Source organism: Tigriopus californicus, chromosome 1 (genome assembly GCF_007210705.1).
Source record: "Tigriopus californicus strain San Diego chromosome 1, Tcal_SD_v2.1, whole genome shotgun sequence".
Taxonomy (NCBI): Eukaryota; Metazoa; Arthropoda; class Copepoda; order Harpacticoida; family Harpacticidae; genus Tigriopus; species Tigriopus californicus.
Genome location: NC_081440.1, coordinates 8744168 through 8765059, shown reverse-complemented (window position 1 = coordinate 8765059; position 20892 = coordinate 8744168). Strand labels below are relative to the sequence as shown.

The window sequence follows — 20892 nt, the reverse complement described above, 5'->3', positions numbered from 1 at the left end:
TGGAAAACCCAACAAGATGTTCAGGACGTTCAAGCTAGCAGCCACAGCGTGTCTCACGGCCGACGGGTGGCTTTGGGTATCATTCCCATTAAGTGTTGGGGTCCCAACATCCCAACGTTGTGAACGGCTTGATTGATGAAGGGTCCGACTCAACCCTCATCAGCGAGAGGGTGTTCAAGAAGCTTGGAACAGCTGTCCTCCCCCTGGTTCCCTCATCATTCACGGAACGACGACTACAAGCACATTGAAGTCATTTAGTGGAACCGTCATGGTCAGCCATCCCAATGGCAAGAAGAAACACCCCTTGATGTGAGGTCACTCCCCGCGGTGTGCATGGGTCTAAGAGGGATGAAGTGGTCAACCATCAAGGGAAGATGGGGCCAACTACGAGATCTCCCATTGCCGAAAAATTGCGATCACGTGGAGCTTCTTCTTGGACTGGATGCTGGGCTCCTCATTGACCCGTTGGAGCAGAAGAGAGGGGGACCTGCCGAGCCCCACTCCTTCTTGACCAAGCTGGGATGGGTATGTCGCGGTCCCATTCAGCAGGGGCATCACCATGAGCAGGAGTTGGGTTTCTCAAATTTTGTTCAAGAAGGGGACGCGATATTGGACCAGAAATTGAGTGAGTTCTTCGCCACCAAAGGATATGAGTCTGAAGGTCAATCTACGTGCAAGAAAGGGAGGAGTCTCCAAGACGAGTACGCATTGAAGACAATCAAAGAGAATACGACCAAACTCAGCAGCCAACCAGGTTATGAAGTAGCTCTTCCATGGGTCCCAGGAGAACCCCGACCTGGGAACAACCGGAGAATGTCTGAGAAAAAATTTGAAGGTCTGGAACGACAATTTGCCCGTGACAAAACCTTTGCCAAGACCTATCAAAGGGCCATGGAGAAGACGATACATGAGGGATATGCCATTCAAATCGTTGATGAGAGGGAGCTTAACCATGTCCAACAAGCCTTCCTATCTCACCATGGAGGACAAGGGGTCAGTGAGGGTAATATTCGACTCGGCCGCTCGATTCAATGGTAGGAGCTTAAATGATGTCCTGCTGTCGGGACCTCCACTCCAACAAGACTTAATGAACGTTTTGTTGCGTTTACGAGAGAGACTTGTTGTTGTCCAGGCCGATATTGAAGCAATGTTCAGCCCGATCCTGATGAGATGGGAAGATGCTTGATATCATTGGTTCCTGTGGCGTGACCCCAACCATGCTCAATTGGATACTTAACAGATGAACTGAGTAGTATTTGGGGATGCTCCTTCCCCATGATTGGCCATCTCCACCCTCCTGAGAACGGCGGATGACTCATCATGTAGCAAGGAGGCAAGGCTTGCTATCCATGAACAATTCTATGTTGATGATTACCTCAATAGCCACAATTACCCAAAGTTGTTGATATTCCAAGCCACCACAGGGTGATTTGTCTGCCAACCTTTGAGGTTGAAGTTACCGTCAGAGAGAACGTCACGAACTTCTTGGTCCATGTCTAGCATTCTGTGCAGTTGCATATTTAAGATTAATCCTACCAGATGGACAGGCCTCAATGCTTCTGGTCTGTTCAAAAACTAGGGTATCACCAAAGAGGCCCATGACAATACCCAAGCTTGAACTTCAAGCGGCTGTTTTAGTGGCAAGGCTGGCTGATCATTTGGGGCATACCTTGAGGGAGATAATCAATAAGACGTTCTTCTGGACCAATAGCCGTATGGTGCGATGCCGGATTGCTAGTGTGGCCCAAACCTTCAAACCATATGTGGCCTTCAGGATTGGCGAGATCCAGAGTCTGACCCTGGCCAGAGAGTGGAAAAATAAACCCTGCAGACCTTGGAACAAGACCCAAACCCTTGCCTGATAGTGAAGCATTCAATTCATGGACCAATGGCCCTGTGTTTCTGAGGCAAACTGACAAGGACTGACCTCCAGATATAGAGATTAGTGCAACCATTGAGGAGCAAGGACAGAAACACCAACCTGTGGAAGCAGCGGTCAATTATGTGGGTAAAGGAGCCACCAATCTCCAGGAGCTCCTTGAGGAACATGTCCAACACCGGACCTGTTCCCAATGGTATCCATGAACTGATTGCCCAGGCCCAGAGGGAGTCATTTCCCAATGACTTAGGGAAGAATGGAGAATTGGCTTCCCAAAATGCATCTTGGATGAGGAATCTGGCGCCCTTTGTGTCCAATGACAGAGTTGTTTGAGCCCAGGGTCGTCTTAGCAGGGCTCAGGTTGGCTATGACCAACAGTTCCCCATTATTCTCTGCCCACGTCACCCTCTTACCTAACTGATCCTCAAGGAAGAGCCTTGGTCACCATCCAGGTGTGAATCAAGGCTTGGCAATGATTTGCCAAAAGTACTGGAGCCTTAGGGGACGTGAGGCTGTTTGGAAAACACGCCTCAAATGCTGGATGTGCCAAAGGCTGGAAGCTCGCCCTACCCACCAAGAAATGCTGATCTACCTCCAGAGAGATTTGCCATGGCGCAGCCCTATTCTTGAACACTTTAGTGGATCTTTTTGGCCCACTGGATGGCCTGGTGCTGAGGAACAAGATTGAGAAGAGATGGGGAGTGATATTCACTTGCATGACCACCCCAGCCGTGCATCTGGAGGTGGTCCCCTCCCTCAGCACTCAGGACTTCACGAATACTCTAAGCAATTTCGTTAGCCTGCAGGGGAAGCCTGACCTACTCTACTGCGACAATGGCACCAACTTTGTAGGCGCCCACAACCTTTTGCGTGACCAGAGGTGAGTTTTTTTTAAACACTCGTACCTCCGAGTTAAGGCTCGGACGTTATTCAGAATGAGCATCTACTGAGCACTTACGACGAGTGCATTTCAATACCGGTTAACATCCACTCCTTAACTTGGAGGTACAAGTGTTTAAAAAAACTGGCCTCTGGAGACGTCCAGTGGTGATATGGGTCTTGGACAACAAATAAAGTGGAAGTTTCAAGTCCCTGCAGCACGTGCACGAGTCCCTTGTGAATTCGGCAAAAAGGCCATGCTCCGGATCCTGGAGGACAACCAGATGGCAAGGAGACATTTGAGAGATTATGAGCTCTGGACAATCTTTTGCGAAATCACTGGGATGCTCAATGCCCGCCCTTTCACTTACGAAAGCTCAGACAAGGGAGACCCCAGAGTTCTAACCCCCAACCATTTCGGCTTCATCCAGGGAGTGGTGGACCATATGTGGGAAAGGTGGAACACCAAATACCTCCCCACCCTCCTAACCTGAAACAAATGGCAAGTGCAAATAGAGAACATCATCATGCTGGTAGGATTGTCTGAGCCCAGATCAACCTGGAGGACGGGCACTGTGGAGGATGTCCATCCTGGTGTCGATGGGTTGTTTTGGGCTATTACCGTCAAGACTGCGGAGGGTTTGGTTCAAAGAACCATTATCAAAATCTGTCTGCTCCTACTCCTGAAGCAGATGCAGCCATCAGGGAACCCCTTGCCCCGCGGAATGGGGGGAGGAATGGATCAAAGATTAGGAGTGAGCTCAGGCGCCCTGGAAGATTCTGCTGGACTTGGGCCCCCTGAGCATGCATGATCCGTACCCGGGAGGCAAGCCGTGTAGAAACCAGGGAATAAAAGTGACGCCAAAGCAGCCAGGAAGGAAGAAGACATGTCAGGCGGAAGAACAAAGTCGGATGGGAGAGAAGAACAAGCATCACGCAGGAACACAGAAGAAAATCAGTAGTGAAAAAGAGAAAGAACGTTATCCCAAATAAAGAGTTGACGGAAAATTAAGGTGTGTGTCAAGGAAATATCATTTATACAGTCCGCTGAGAAGAGAGAAGAAATTCTCTGCCTGTGCCTGTGTCCCTTTTGCCTTCGTACACTTGACTGGTTCATCCGGTTCATCCCACAATCAAGTAGTGGCCAGGTGTGACGAACCCAAGCTATCAACGCTTCCATTATGAAAGGCTTGTTGATGGAGGAAACAAGTTTTCCCATCCAATGACAACTCAAGACAATACCTTGCCCCTTCAGAAAATCCTTTCTATAACGCTTCCATGTTTTTGAAAGCGAAAATTGAGAAATGCAAAATAAAAGAAACTGGAGACCTGACCAAAATATGGCAAAATATTCTCTTGACCTTCCTCCTTCAAGTAGAGAAAAGCCGTTAGAAATGAACAAGAGGAAAATAAGAAGGTGAAGGAGAAAAAAGATGACAGAAATAGGAGAGCAAGAGAGAAGTACTCCCTAGGGACAGACAAAGAGAAGAAATTAAGTCCCGCTAGCTTGGGGCTAGCAACAGAGGAGAAGAGAATGACGATGACCTACTCTTGACTGACCAGCTAGCTAGCCTCACCCAGCATACAACTCGACAATAAGAATAAGCAAAAATCAATGGAATGGAATAGAACAAAAGAAGGCTCTAGAGCCAAATTTAGTATTGAAAATGCGAAATTAAACTGATTGAATACAAGAAAATTCAACTACATTAACAAGTACAGGAAATGAACAAACCAAACAATCAAAAAGTGAAATACTCCTTAAACAAAAAATGAATGAATTAACCTAGAATTAGGGTAAAAATATTGACATAGATAGATGGGTCAAGAAATAAAAATATTAACGAGACACAACTACTGATTTTAGTATCCAGAGAAGCCCTTTATCTTCGAATGAAAGTGATGGCTTCTAAGAGAAAAAGTATGAACAATATATATTAACTGACTCAAGACTGTGAGGTTTATACTCAAACTCCAAAAAAGAACTCAACATCAATGTTTTGCATATTGTCTTTTGCGTGCCACCACCTATCATGGAATGAGATGACAAATTATAAGTCAATTTGAATTAGAAAATCACTTTGCTATGACCACTCCATTTGTCAGAGAGTTTCACAATAAGAAATAGCAGTAACATTTGCAAAGTTTCTGGTTCCCAAATTCTGGATACATTCTCCAGTTTGAGATTAATAAGTCGTAATTCTTTGACCATTGCTGAATTATCGATTTCTTAATCTGTTTAATCAGTTTTCCAACATGTGCCTACCACTGTGGTTGTTGCTCGTCGTCCACTGTCCCGCAGTGCTCTGCGCGCATTTTCCTTCCTTTTATCCATTTGGAGTCCTTGTCGACCCCACCTTCTCCTCGTCACAACGTAGCTTACTGCTGCTTCCGTGTGTCCCCTAAATTTAGTTTAACCGACTAAACTACTATTAATAGGAAGAGGAGAAAGCTAATAAGCAAAGTGTTACCTTAAGCAGCCATACGACCACTTACACAACACGCTCAGACTGGCCGTTCTGTCAAGATTAGGAGCAACAAATCTTGCGACTACCCTCAACAAAAGACGGGACTGAACTACTGATGGGATCAATCGATCAAATAAATAATCACGGGAGGTTGCGACTAGGGCTACCAATTTACATTTTCAGTGGCATGACTAGTGGAACATCAGAAACCCGTTTGTTAGTCACAAAAAGTAACCCTGATTTTTCTTCAATCAAACCAGGGTTACCTTTTAGCTCCAAGCGAACCTTTTACCTGATGTTGGAAACAACTGCTGCTTAGATTTTCCTAGCTTTCTGGCCATCCTGATTTTGAAAATTTATTTGCTCCCGTCCCGTCACTGGACTGAACTGATCCGAATTTTCGATATCCAATTGACTTAAAGACAAAAGTCAAAATTCATTCTGTCCCATAAACGTTATGAAATGTCGGGATTGCGTAGTAATCAAATAATGTGTTTTTGCAAAAAAAATGCAAATTATTCCAGCAATAGAATGCAAATGTCATTGAAAGCATAAATATATTTTTGTCACAATCTTTCATATATTCCCAAGAAGGTCCCTGAATGAACTTTGTGCTTTCATATTCCCCTTTCCTTAAAGCTGAAGTAGCAACATTATTTCCTAGAGAGATTGTTCATTGTCAATTTGATTCATTCAATGATCTTCTTTCTTACATTGTTTCGTTTTTTTTCTTCCTGTCCCATTTATTTCAAAGTATTTCTAGAAAAATGATATTGAACTTGCATGAATCAGACCAGGTTTAAAAACTGGATAATACCAACAAATGAAGGAATTGACAATTAGTCTCACAATAAAACATAAAATGTATGTTAATTGCTTTTCTTATGAATATTCTTGTTTTCAAAATGGTGCACAAATTGTTAATTGATGGGGTTGATGTGTTGAGGAATTTGTCTTCCATTTTCCGTAAAAATGAATTTTTAGGGTACATAAAGGAGCTGGTGTAGCCGAGCGGTCTAAGGGGCAGCGCTAACAAGGCATGAATCCTCTCCCCAGGTGTCGTGGGTTCAAATCCCGGCGCCGGAAGTAAACCTTCGGGAGGAGACGTGGTGAAGTGGTTAGCGCAGTTCCCTTATACGGGAGAGGTCCCCGGTTCGAATCTCCTCCCCGACCTTTCTGAATGAAACTTTTAGACGCTAACCCTGCCCACAGACGGAGAACCAAACTGATACGGACACGACACTGCCTATCAGAAAAAGTATAAGAAGGACGATGTGATGGCTAGCTTCGCTGGCCGGGCGAGGCTCATCCCTCCGACCCTAGCGACCAAATACAAAAAAAAGAAAATACTTTAATTCCTTTATTCTTGCAAGACATTTTGAGACTCTTTGTCTATGTGGAATTACAACATTTTCTTAAGATGGTAGTTTTTTCAATGTTTGCAATTGTAATGTTCTCGATTCCCCATGAGAATTCTGAAAGAAACAATTTTTCATAAAAAAATGTTTAGCTAATCCTGAAATTTTGCATTTGGTTTGGATCCTAATCTAACTTTTCCATTCCTCAATCCGAATCCGAAATACGACCAAAAAGTTCAATCCGACCAAATCTGAATCCGAATACAAAAAAATTTCGCCAGTCCGAATTTGAACCCGAAACCGAAAATTGTTGCTCAATCCGATGCGAATCCGAAAAGTTGGAGGGGAGAGAGAAATGAGCAGAGGTGTTGTCGAGGTTATCTATTTTCTTCATATTGATTAGATTGATGAAAAATAATTTGCTTTTACACATTCAGTTTTGTGGACTTCCCAATCCCTCTTTGGTTGTTTTTTCAGCCGAAGAATCTGATGTTAGCATGGATGCTATTCTTTCCGTCAAATTCGAAAGAGTTTCTTTTGGAGCCATTTCTAAATCTTCACTATCATTGATCTCTTTTAACAACACATTGACGAGGATCTTCTTCGTCTCTTCCAACTTCTCATCCCCATCAACTAAGTCCTGAAGTCTTGGAAACTTGCTCATTGCCGAATCAATGGCTTTCTCGATCTTCTTGCTCGTCTTGGTGTCCTTTGATGCTTGGCAAATGTCGGAAAACAAGTCAGCGAGATCCTTGAAGTTCGGCTGTTTTTCAGCTTTGTCTTTCAATTTTTCGACGACGACATCAATTTTCTTCAACCTGGAGTCGGAAAACGTATCGTAAGCTCCTTTTAGCTTGTATATTAAGCTAAGCTTGGGTATCAGTAAAATGTAACCTTCAACCATATTTGGCTTCAACAGGTCATTTCTCAGTTTACTTATTGTGTTGAGTAGATAATCATGGTTGTGCTTGTACGTGTTGAACTTGAATTGGTCGAGGAGATCTTTCAATTTGTCATTCATTAACAAATAAATGATTTTGTCGAATTCTGTGCCGATATGACTCATGCTGGAATTATAATAGGGCTCATAGCCTTTCTTGCGAAGTTTTTCGATTTTTTCTTTATATTCTTCCACACTGATCAAAGTCTTAAAATGCAGACCAACAGAGTAACTGTAAATTTTTCCTCTCAGGAACATCTGATTTTTTTCTCGGTTAGGAGTTTTGCTTTCGCCCCCCCTCATTTGATAGTTGAACACGTCCTCCTTCGAAAAAGATGTCCCAGGCACAATTAATTCACCATAACAAACGGCCACCACTTCATCTTTTGGCGGAAACCATTGTCTTATTTCAGTTTCATACATTCTTTGAACCTTTTCAACGTATGGTAAGATGAAGTCTAGTTCAAAACCCATGAAATTGGCCATCTTCTTACCCTTGGTAGGAACAGAGGGCCCATCTAGTAACACTAATCGACGGGAACACGCCATTCCGTCCGAGCTAACAGCAGTGTTGGATCCATCCAGTTTTTCCATGTAAACAATGTTCAGACGTTCATCCTTCTCCAGAAGGGGTAACCATTCTTCAGCACACTCAACGAAAGGTTTGATCGACAGGAAGGGGTAAGGATTTGGTTTTCCAATCAGGCTTCCATTCGAAGCTGCCGTCATTTTGAGAGTGCTAAAAGCTGTTCCAATGGACCTGGAAAAAAATTCACTCGTTCGTTACTTGATGGTATTACAAATTAAAACTTAGAAAGCAGATTTTGCGATGTATTAAAGAGTGAGTTACTTGATCGATGATCACGAAAAACCAATTCTGTCTGAGTTACAGGATTGGTTGCCTAATAAGCAGAAATGAAGGCTGGGGTGAAAGCTGGCTCTGTATAATAATCATCCCGTCAGTTCATTTCTACAAAGTATCATATCATTTGCATCTTAGTCCACACGAATAACTGCAGAGGCATGGTTTGAAGAGCAAGAGAGGGTCTTTTTTCTGTTCCTTGGCATACTTCCACCTCGAGATTCGGACAATCGAGAGCTGTTTCGACGTTGTAAAGGAATTCCGTTCTCTCTTAACCCAGCCGTGTACCATTGCAAGAGTCGTCTGGACGGTATGGTGAATCTTTTGTTCAAGAGGGCAGACCAAACTAAAAAGTCCACGAACGAACGCTGAGCACCACTCAAGAAAAATGATTCAGACCGCTCAAGGAAGGACACACAATCTCGGTCAGAACCCCACGTGACATTTTCGTGGACGTCGTCCATAAGGGAGTCGAAGACAAGCGTTTGATGGTCATCAGTCTCATAATGAAAGACAGTGGACAAACTTCGCACCAAATGGCGGAGAATGTTGGCTTCTCCTTTCACAATGTCGAATCCTATACTCGCATAAGGGTCCAATCCAACTAAGAAAAAAATGGCGTCAGTAATAGCAAAGCTTAGGCTGACTAATTTTTTAAGCTCACCTAATTTCCAAATAACAGTCAGGCAATAATTTTCACAAGATTCCGAGCCATCCCCACACTCATCCCATTCGGAAGAATCAAAATGATTCGCCAAATTCTTATTCACCGGCTCTTTTAACGCAGAGTGAACATGATTGTTCACTTTCGTCGCAAAGCCGGCCTTTTTCAACAAGTTGCCAACACACAAAAGTGAGTACGGAGGGTAACGGGGATCGGCGTGTACTACCACGCTAACACGTTTCATGGGTTCCTGAAACAAAAATTTGAAAATAATATTGACATCATTTATTTTACATTTTATGACATGCCTACCTTGATAAACATGAAACGGCTGCGACCATGTCATAATCATAGCTAGGATGGAAATTTTGATGCAATAGTTTTGGTATTAGCGACTAATAGTTAGTCGCTTAGTTAGATCTTAATTAAGATTATTGTTAATCTTAATTAGAAATGCAATAAATCGCAAAAAAAGTTGAATTTGGTGGTTATGGATTCATTTGTTAAGTAAGGAAGTTTCCATCCAAAAAATCAATAAAAAGATTAGGGAGTTATTGGGCAGGCCAGAAAAAATCAAGCAGGGTATTTCTTATTCATAAAAGAAAAATACTAAAAGTTATTTTTGTCCAACTTGCACCGGGCATAAAGGTCGCAAAAAGCTCTTGATGTGCGCTCATAATCCATTAATGGTATTTATCATCCTACTAGTTTTTTACCTTTCCGCTAGGAGCACATGCATAGCTATGTTTCCAATATACTTGATTAACAATAGAATAAAAAATAAATTTGAAATAAAAACAACCGCAACGGATCAATGGAGGCTATTTCCTAGAAAAAGGTTTTTTTTTATCAAGATAGACCTCCTTCGTAAGAAAAGAGAAGCTTTAATAATAAAAAAAGAGGATTATGCAGTCCTCAAAAGAGAAAAAGCGGCTTGCTTTTACCTAATTTGGCTACCAAATACTCTGACGGTATCTTGGCCGTAGTGTAATGGTCTTCGTTATTCCCAAAGGTCGCTTTTCATTTATTCTGCCGCATTAGTTCAAGATTGTTTTTTATTATTATTATTATTATTTATGCTTGAAATTGCTGGTCTATATATTGCTTTGATTAAGCAATTCAATCATTCAAGGGTTTTTGCTTACTTTCTTAACGCTCCTGGGAATGGAGCCTTGCATTTACTTTCGGACAACTGGAACATACGTCGTCTACTTTTGGACATTGAAAAACCAAATATTTGTTGTTGTTTTTTTATTTGGAAACACTGAAGTAAATAATTGACCTAACCCTATTCAGTCTTGTTATGAAAAGCTTTTTTACTAAGCTGACAAAAGTTGACGTATGTTTTCAAATTTGCTGTCGACCTGAGATAGAAAGAGAGTTACATTGAAATTAATGTCCAACTGAGATCAAAAATCAAGCAAAGCAATGGAAGCTACAGGCCCTTTTAAAATCCTTCGACATACCCATGATGTCGAAAAAGCAAAGAAAAGCAAAGTCTTTGGTTATCATGATTTCATATACCACTATCAGTATTCAGTGGCGTTGGGGTTATTATTAATGCTAAGCACATCATTAAGCTTCTCTGCAAGTTCTAGAAAAAATGCAAACCCAAATGGAAAAAGTTATTGATATTCCTCATAATCATCGAGCTGTTTTACTATTTGAATGTTGAATTGATTTCATCTGTACGCTCGCTTAACGAGTGTTCTATGAAAATGGCCTCTCGTGTCCCGATTTACGTACGACTTGCAAACCAAAGGATTAAGGCACACTCATACTTGTTTCATGTGCACCTCCGCTGAGACATCGGACCAAAGTTGGCGCCACTCATTGACAAGGCCCCGCATTTTTCCCAGCCTAGCTGTCACATTAGATTGATGGCTAATTGTCCAAGACCAACTGGTTGCTCCGAGGGGCAACAAACGAGGGATATCTCGGTACAAGGTCATAAAACTAGAGTCAGCAAGCTAAGAAAAGGCTTCTTTCACGTAATAAACCGCTCATCTGCAATAAACGGGTAGATTCATTACCTTCTGAAACACTTCCACCTCTTGCAGCCCAAAGTCTTTCCGCAGTGACGCCACTTTGGTTTGAAGCAATTGAAGTTGACTCAAAAGCGAGGACTGACGTGCTTCCACGTCATCCCAATTCCATCCCGTCGAAAGTGGCTACATACATAAATACAGCGCAAAAACATCTCAATTCCTTACATATAATCGCGGCCACAACGTCTAATACTCACGCGGTCGTCGTTATTCAAATGAGACAGCCTCATTATGGGCGGGAGTTGATACATGCTCTCGGGCAGAGCCACGTTTCCACGCAGGGGTTGAACCGGAGGCAAAGCGTACATTTTCATCACCATGGCTGTAACCAGAGGTGAGTTTTTTAATCGCTTGTACCTCGAAGTTAAGGCTTGGACGTTCCCCAGAATGAACATCTGCTCACCAATTGGGCGAGTGTAGTTTCATACCCGTTAACATCCAAGCCCCTAATTCCGAGGTACGAGCTATAAAAAACTGGCCTTAAGATTTCAGTTACAACGAGACCACGACGCAGTTTTTGTTTACCCTCAGTATCTAAGCTATGTTTTACAGACAAAAAGTTCGGAGGTTGAATTGGCAATTTTGACGCCTTGTATCCACACCTTGACGAAGAGGTTCATTCTAGATGGTTTGCAGATTTCGTTTCAATGTTTTTTAGCGCTAAAACTTTGCACGAAAACAAAAAAAAAAAGGTTTAAAGTTCAATTCACTTTATACATCATATACAGTTACATCTTACCTAAGAGTGCATGTTGTCAAGCAGAACTATTTCATATAACAAAATGTGCTCACCAGACTAGTAAAAGATAATACCATTGCAGATACATCAAAGTACCATTAATATCAATGGACAAGAATCAGATTTTGCAAACCAAAATCAACTCATGTCATCAATTGCAAGATAGTTCCCTTTAGCTTTCTTAAATAGGCATTCTCACACAAACTAACAAATTGCCTCATAATAATAGCATTAACATGATCAGCTTAGCCTTCTCCTCTCACTGTGGTTGCATTTCCTTTCAAAGTGTTGATTGAAATATCCAAACTGATGTTTGCATTTTTAGACATATCTCTCTAATTTGCGCGACAACAAAAAGAAAACAAATTAAGATCAAAAGTGTTCCCTAGATCTAGCACTTGCATACTTCCATTGAAACTTGATACAGCTTTTAGATCCTGATGGGAAGCAAGAGATGAGACAATATCCAAAAATTCACCTCAGGACGTTATTTCTCTTTGAAAGAAACAGCTTATAAGCAAATTTGTCCAGAATGGTCACTTCACAGAAATAACAACAAAGCTCACGCAACCTCCGAAAATTTTGTCTGTAAAAACTAGGTCACTTTGAGCATTGAGGAAGCAAGGCCTGGAGAATGCGATGCGCGCTAGTCAGGAAAAATCGTTCTCAAAGCGAATGGGAGACAGCTGAATGGACGATAGGGTACGGCTTTTAATTGTAGGGGCGATGCTTTCAATCAATCCAGTAATCGTTCAGCTAAAAAAAAAAACCTCGATTTTTACCCTTTTTTAATTCTTGTTAATGCTTTGGGGAGTAAGCACTGTGGGAGTAAGTCAGGGGCAAGCATTCCTTCTTCGAATACAGGTAGGCGCGCTTCGATCAATGGCATTTTGGCTGCGTTATGTCTTAGTCGGGAGTACGGCAGGAGCCAACCATAGCAAAATTAAAATCAACATGGCTTCCTAAACAAGTCAGATGTGAACCAATCGGGAATCTTCTAGCTCCTGCATCAACCTACTGGCGCGTAAAAAGGGGGACCTCAAGACAAACCTCTATGGTCAGGCCAAACATTCATCAAAAAAACATGTGTTGAGGAAGGGCCACCTGAAGTGCTACCTTCAACTAAATACAGGAATGGGCACCTCAGCAAATAAACAAACCGAGGGAGGGAGGGTGACGTCAGGATGGCCCTAGCAAAGGTTGAGAGCGTAAAGTGCGTCCTCTAGAGCCTGGCTGTCAAAGAGGATGCTCTATATTGGTTGATTGGCCTTCTGTTGAAAAACTGAAGACACCAATTGGAAATATGGATAAATTTTTGTATTGCAAGAATGCATTTATTGGTTGTTCTTTTCCGGAATTTTCATTTGAATTTATCGTAAAGCCTACTGCCAAACAAGCCTTGCTTCCGCTTTTGCCAAGCCAGCCTCCCGCATCTGCTCTCTCATTTTATGGAAGAAAGCAAGAAAGAGAGTGCCCTGAGATAGACGATGTAAACAGACAGTCTCGTCAGCTGAGACTCTTGCTTGCGCTGTTTTAAAATTATTTGCCGCTTTTCTTTACCATTCATCTGGAAGCACTGCTCAAGAGGACGCATGAAGTTCAGTTCTTAGAGGCGCTGCTTTCCATTTCTTGAGAGTCAATTTTTCAAATGAGAACCCCAATTGGGCGTGGTTGTCCCATTTGTGGGTAGGAATACAATATTGCCCATCACCCTTGAGGCAATCATACTCATTAATTCTCCTTTTTTTCATGATATGGATGCTAAAGGTTGCACCAAACAAAGGGTACGCTAGTAGGCTTTCAGAGTGGTATCCACAGTATTCATAAGCTATTTTTTAACACCATGAGTTGTAACAAGCAATATTAGTACTAAAAAGACAAATAACAGCTTTTAATAAAAATGTTTCTTGTTTTTGCTCAATTTTGTACGTAAAGGCATTTGAACTTTAGACATGAATACTTAAAACATTGTGTTTTTATGTTAAATTGAACTTACATGCAATTGAAAAACTCTATTACAACTGAACATGTTAGGTGGAAATCATTCCATGCATAAGCCAAATTTGAGAAAAAGGAAGGTGTAATCTTAGATTGATTCAACTAAATGAGTTTGAGTTTTAGACGCTAAAAATATATGTAATAAGATGGGTTTGGAAATATTGCTCAAAGTAATTATTAGAGAATGGAAAAGATGCATCAGAAGTCTTATAACAATGCTTAATGCTAAATTGAAAGTGTGAGAGCGCTTTTTTTAATGACAATAATATCAACCTTAAAATACTTAATTACTATCTTATTTGGCACAAAAATGCTCTGAATGGGAGAGGAAACAACATTCAAAAGATTTGAGGTATCTAGTTAACATCTTCAGTTTCATTTTGAAAAGCTTTCAGGAGGGTATAATCATCATAATTTTCTAGAACTAATTCAAGACCTGATAAACTGAAAGCATAGATAAACTCCATTACTTTTTGATATGAAAATAAACAGCATATAGAAAACACATTTTTCCATGCAATTTCAAATTGTAACAATTTGAGATATCTTGTTACATCCTATCCACTTTATTAGTAACTACTGCAACTTATAACAAACAAGAAAAGCATTGGTTCTTTTTCAACAGTTATTTTCAAATTGCATAAATTATTGCCTTTGTTTGTAAAAATTTGTCTGTTGGGTCAAGTTGCCTGCTGGGTCAAGTTGTCCCCTTGGTCAAGTTGTCCTGGGTTGAGTTGTCCACTGGGTTGAGTTGTCCACTGGATCGAGTTGTCCTGGGTCAAGTTGTCCACATGGTTGAGTGGTCACTGTCTGAATCAAAACATAAATCCCTGAGCATATCCACTAATTTGTTAAATGCATCAATGGCAATGGTTTAAAACTTATAAAAGTGAAATTATATGTTAGCTTAACCATTCCTTGATCGCAGTGTATGAAATTAAATGCCAAATTCGTTCAAAGCAATGCCAAACTTCTTATTCTAAACAAGCCACTTTTCAAGAAACCGGTTCTTTGAACGGTAGATGGCAACACCTTTGGACAATTGATGACGCCAACTTGAAAGCCCTCATTGAGAAGTGTTTTTATAAGGAACGTTATGTATAGGACAATTGGGAACTGCCATTACGACAAAGGTCTACTTGCAAGTAGTTTCCTTACTAAGCCAAATGAGTGGTGTGATGAAAAAACAAGATCCTGTTATGAAGTTTCGTTTTAAATCATACTTTTTAGGCACTTTTGCAACACAAAAATATTCAAACTAGATGTGCTGAGTCAAAAAGGAAGAATCCAGGCAGCAAGCCCCCTTAAGCTGCACGAAATATGATTTAGGTTCTGCACTTCAGAGGGCGCTTTGTGAGTCAGCCTCTATCAAATAACAGGCCGATTGGGCCGATTCCTCTTTATAGGGACTGCGAAATAGGAGCTAAACAAACTTTAGCGGCCAAAAAAGGAAAAAGAGCATTTGTAGGGAAGAACCATGACTTTTTTGCTTCATTCAAATTTTTTGAAATAATGTGAAGACAGATGCAAACAAAAGTGATTAAACTTCTTATGAATGATTTGGGTTTATGTGAGATTGCAAAATAAGCAGGATGAGTAGAGACCTTTTTTAGTGTGGTATTTAAATAACATCTTATAATTTTGGGGTCTTTTTAAACATTCAGGTGGTTTTGACCAAATTTCCGGAAAAATAACAGTTTTGGTGTCTAATAATCCTAAAATTGGACATTTTTCTGACAAATTGTTGTACCAAAGAACATTAATAATGCATCTTGGTATATATGTTGCACTTTCATACACTGACGAGTCATTTTTTATGTTCGTTTTTGATTAGGAAATTCAGCCCTGCCTCCATTGGTGCAGTTTTTTTGTTGCAATCATGAACTTCACTTGTTAATGTAATTAAACTTAGCATTACATTTATCCAAATCTTGGCTACTTCTTTTTACCAAGATAAAGTGCAAAATATGAAAACCATTCTTTTTTTAACTAGTCTTCAAAAACAATGATAAAAAAGTGTTAATAATTCGCTGCATCTGAAATTTAGACTTTTGGGAGAAGGATGTATTTAGTGAATGTAAGAGTTTACAATTATGAGCCCTCCAATATCCAGGTTAGTCAAAACAAAGAAGCACTTGATTCTCTTTGGTTTCTTTCAATGTGAAATTATCAAACTGTTAAAATAAGTGTCCTTGATCTTCCCTCTAATATGAGGTTGATTTGATCCTCAGTTTATTTGTTTCGTCAGTTTCCTTCTTTTATGTGTCACTTTTATAATTCAACGTGTCATTTGTTACGTTCGTTTTTGCTTCGGAAATTCAGCCCTGCCTCCAGTGGTGCGTTTTTTGTTGCAATCCTGTAATTAACTTTAATGAACGAGAACATTCGTGTAGTTCAACTTAGCATTGTATTTATCCAAATCTTGGCTACGTTATTTTATCAATATGAAGCAATTGAAATTGCAAAATATGAAAACCCACCCTTCTTTTAACTAGTCTTCAAAATTTTTTATAAAAGAGTTTTAATAGTTTGTGGCATCTGAATTTCAGACCTTTGGGAGAAGGGTGCATTTTAAGAAGTTGCAATATTGGCTTTAACAAAGTTTGCAACACCAAATTTGAGATTTTGTGAAACAAATACACCGAAATAAAAGTGCAAAGAAAATGATCCATTTAGTAAAGCCTCTTTTAAACCCAAATGGCCTTTTAACTTTAGTGAGTTATTGATAGGTGACAAATTCCATAGATAAAGTATTTTGAACTTGATTATTTAGTAACACTGTTTTGGCTCAATTCAAAACTAATCATGAAAACTCAGTGGTGTACAGAGTCTCAAATTTCACAGTTACAATTAGTTAAAAAGCAATAGCAATTTTTAGTATCTTTGAATCAAGTCTTTTCATTTTCTTAATTATTGGGCCTGGTTTTTCAATATTTTGCCTTTTTTAAATAAAATATTCTTTTTACATTTCACCAGAAGCAATTGAATATTTTCAGTGTCTATTGTGATGAGAGTTCTAAGCAGTTAATAGTAATGCCGCCACACAAATAAATTAATGCTTTTTTTCTAAAGAATCTAGTCAAACTTCTTAAACCATACTCTTTATCATCAAACTTGATGTATGAGTTGCTCAGACAATGATCAACCCTTATTGCTTTGTTGTTGAAGCCTATCACCCTATAAAACCATCAATAGGAGTAATGGGATCAAATGATCATCAAAATTATAGGAAGGGTACCAGGAAACTTGGAAAGTAAAGGCAATAGTTAATTTCCTAGTAATGAGTTATTATCAATCAAAAAGATTGCCTTAGTTTGAAGTGAGAATAATCAGGGTGATATTTTGAGGCTAGCTAACGGTTTCCCAACATGCCATTACTAAAGTGATATCATTGGAAAGAAAACAACTCTAGTAACATCCTTCTGTGATTATTTACTTGATGGAGTGTTCTTCATCTTATTCTTGAGGTTGGTATCTTAAACTCAGGTAATGCCATAGCCTAATGAACCTGAAACAATCCAGCCACACATTGCCCTTCCGGCCATGTTCTCCCCCCTTGCCTTTTGATTTTTAAATTTTGACCTGAAAAACTAACGATTTACAATTTTACAAGCATATAAGTTCGATTAATTGACTTCAGCCGACCCATGACTAAGCAGGCGAGTGAGTAAGCGATCTAGCCGAGAGAGCCGTTGGCTGCCAGCCACTAGTGATGAGGATCAAGCCTCAAAAAGTCAGCCTCAAAAAGTAACCCTGATTTTTCTTTCGTCAGGGTTGCCTTGGTTCTCAAACCTTCGCTATCCAGGTTTTCTGGCAACCTTGAATTTGAAATTTGATTTGTTCCCATCACAACTAGCCACACAATATTTGGCTGGATTGGAAGTGGGCCATTCTCCAGACCCTTTGAGCCCGAGGGTTTTGGTCGTCAAGCAGCTCCTCCTGCTTCATCTTCTGCCGAGTCAGCCTGCTAGCCCAGGGTTCTGGAAGCCGAATTTGTGACCAGCAGACTGAACACCACTGGCCAGGGCACAGCGTCAAACGGCGTAAGAGGCCAGCCACCAAGCCACGCAGGCGGGAAGTTAGCCATCCAGCTTTCGAGCCAGCCATCCAGCCAGCCAACCAGCCAGCCAGCGAGGGAGGTAGGGCTTCAAGAAGGCTACAGCGAGATAAACGTTATTCTCCACCGAGTACTTGGCGGTGCTCATTTTTAAATTTGTGACAAACTGTTAGAAAGGTTTGGAGAGAGAACTTAAAGGCTATTAATATCGTGTTAGGTTAGGTTGGGTTAGGTTAAGTAAGGTTAGGTTAGGTTAGGTTAGGTTTAAAAAAAGTAGCACCGCCAACTAATCGGTGAAGAATACCGTTTACCCTACAGCGAGCTAGCTACCAATTCAATTCACCACCCACCCTTAAGGACCGCCCATCGAAATAGCGGCACTCGGTTCGTGGAGTTATTGTGGGACACAATCTACCGCTCGGAAAGGTATGCACTTGATCCTAAGATCGAGCTGCCCGTTCGCCTTACTGGCGGATCGAGCCTCTGGAACGGCCCGGAATTCCCGCCAAATTCAGACACACATGCACACTCACCCATGCACCCACATAGGTATATATATATATACTTTGATTGACGCACTCACTCAGGCACACAACACAATCATGACAACAACAAAAACAAGGATAGAGGGAGGACTTTGGATGGCCTTTGTAGGCCAATCATCTTTGTAGCTGTTAACATTATCATCATTACCATTATCAACATCGATCAACAAACCCTCTGAAATGGGCAACAGCGGAAAATGGGAGGCGACGCCGTTCCACCTAATTCCTACAAGGAGGCGACTTGGGAGGTGGTAGGCGCAAGAAAAGTTGGACGAGTCGAGGGCAAGATGCAAGGAGGAAAAAAGCCTAGCAGAAGAGTAGAAAATGATCATCCGTGACCAGCTTTCTTACAGATCTACTTTGACATCTTTTGAGAGTCTTGTGTTCCCCTGTGACTAGACCATCTGGTGTGTTTCCTTTTGCTTGATGAAGTGTTTTTGACCTGCAAAGGTTTAAATTTCCAAAGGTCCGTTAATAAATAAATAGAGAGTTATGAGTCAGTCAATTTTGTCGATCTTGATTTTGCCAAAGCCTTTGATAAAGCTGGTCAAGGCATTTTCTTGAAAGAATTTCATGATATTGAAGGTTCTAAATTGGATTAGAAACTTCATTCAATACAAGGTGCAAATAGTTGAGGTTGAAATGCCGCTAAGTGAGATTCATGATGTCAAGTCAGGTGTCCTATAGGGTGCCATTCTAAGACCCCTCCCTTTTTTTAGTATTTTTGCCCCGCTTCAAAAGCTTGGTTGTTACCTCTTATTATCTCTTCTTATGCAGACAACCTGAGGGGTTTTTGTGGTAGGAATGGCCAATTTCCAGTAGCTTGTCAAAGAACTCAGATGAAATCTACTTTTTGGTCAATGGGAGTAATATGGCCCTGAATGGAATGAAATTCTGCTCAATGACCTTTGGGTCAATGCTTTTGAATACTTCACTTGTAGATAATGGAGGCAAAGATTTGGAGCAGGTCTTATCTATGAAGGATCTGGGCATAGTCCATCAAAATAATGGAAAGTTCAATGAGCATATCCAGTTAAAAGTTAACAAAGCTTTTGAAGCCTATAGTTGGATATATTGCATGTTTCATTCCAGAGATAGTATCATAATGCCAATTCTGTTCAAGTTTACTGTCCAGTCAGATCTTGAATATGATTTGCCTTTTTAGGCTCTAATGAGTTCAGCAGGTTTGCAAAAGGTCGAGCAAGTCCTAAGATGTTTACTAGGAGCATTGATGTATTGAAAGACCTCTCATATTGGGAGAGACTAAAAAAGTTGGGACTGTTCAGTGTTCAAAGAAGATACAAAAGATGTCTGATACTGTACATTTTTAAAGTTTTCCATGAGCTTTGTCCCAACACAGGTTGTAGGACGAATTCTAGTGACCATAATGGCTTATTGTGTATTTTTGAGAGCAAATTGAAGCCCTTAATAATCCAAGCTAGTTTGAACAATGAAGTCCACATCTCTTCTTTCTCGGGCTCCTTCATTGTTTAATTTGCTTTAATTTTTTTAATTGTTTAATTTTAATATTCGGTGGGAATACGTAGACCTTGTTGATCCAGTTGCATCTTTCAAGTCAGACTTGGCCAAATTTAATTAGCATTCCAGATCAATCCTACATTCAAGGACTAGCTCGGTCTGCCAACTCAAATTCGTTGGTTGACCAAATATCATATAAAGATTGAGAGGTAAAACACGGACGAAATATGACCCTTTCATTTTCTAGTACTGTGGAATTGTCAATCTCAATGTCCAATCCCAATTTCCCCTTTTTGGGTGGAAAATCTAGCCTGCTACTGGTCACGAAATCGTTTCTTGTTATGTTATTCCGTTGCCTCGCTCGCTATTTGTCCTCAGTGGTTGATAGCGCGCGCATCCCCGTTTTCTTTTCTCTGGCCTCGTATTATGTGCTGGCTGGCAGAGTGAGTGAGTAGTCAGTCACACGGCCGGACTAGTCAGACTGGCCAAACTGGCGTGGGTGGCTGGAAAGCCAGCGTACACGGGCGTGTGTCGCCTTATTGGACGTCTAGGTGTAAGATCGGCCTCATTGTTTTCGCCGTTGTCTGTTCTACAGGATAACCATTGGATTGCCTAATTGACTTTTGGATGCCCGTTGTCTGGGCGAGCCATCGCTTCTGGGGATTGGACGCCTCCTCCTCATCATGACGGGTCGCTCCATGCGTACCCGCACTAAATCTGCCCGCGCTCTGGCATCCGAAGCGTGTGAGTCGGACTCGCGGCGGGCCACTCCGCCTCATGGTGGCGGTGGTGGGCGGGCCCGGGCCTCACGAACCCCGGCTTCGCAAGTCCAGAAGCCCAAGTACATTTTGGAGTCTGAAGCCAATGGCGAGACAGCGCAATCTTCTCGCTCTTCGTCCCGAGCGGCCAGTCCTGCAATGGCGCGCTCGTCGGCCCGGCGCAAGAAACCCGCCCGAGCCACGCCTCGTGGCCCGGC

The 20892-nt window shown here is 41.2% G+C and overlaps 1 protein-coding gene and 1 long non-coding RNA gene across 9 annotated transcripts; one reads left to right on the top strand and one right to left on the bottom strand.

Moving 5' to 3' along the window:
* Positions 1-6950: 6950 nt before the first annotated feature.
* Positions 6951-11616, bottom strand: LOC131879721 (uncharacterized). 8 transcript variants are annotated; one of them, XM_059226148.1, is made up of 6 exons: positions 11502-11605; positions 11296-11420; positions 11084-11221; positions 10832-11020; positions 9051-9300; positions 8285-8990 (listed from the first exon to the last, which is right to left on the bottom strand). In XM_059226148.1, exons 2-6 carry the CDS (start codon positions 11416-11418, stop codon positions 8521-8523), a joined length of 1170 nt encoding a protein of 389 aa, XP_059082131.1. In that variant the 5' UTR covers positions 11419-11420; positions 11502-11605; the 3' UTR covers positions 8285-8520. The 8 variants fall into 8 exon arrangements, with proteins under 8 accessions (XP_059082101.1, XP_059082109.1, XP_059082122.1 ...); XM_059226118.1 differs by lacking the exon at positions 10832-11020 and having other exon boundaries at positions 6951-8990; positions 11502-11616; XM_059226126.1 differs by lacking the exon at positions 10832-11020 and adding an exon at positions 6951-8284 and having other exon boundaries at positions 8375-8990; positions 11296-11568.
* Positions 11617-17477: 5861 nt separating this feature from the next.
* LOC131880652 (uncharacterized) lies at positions 17478-18930 on the top strand. The gene is made up of 2 exons (XR_009373284.1): positions 17478-17974; positions 18192-18930. It is a non-coding gene; the product is annotated as an uncharacterized LOC131880652 (long non-coding RNA).
* The last annotated feature ends 1962 nt before the right edge of the window (positions 18931-20892 follow it).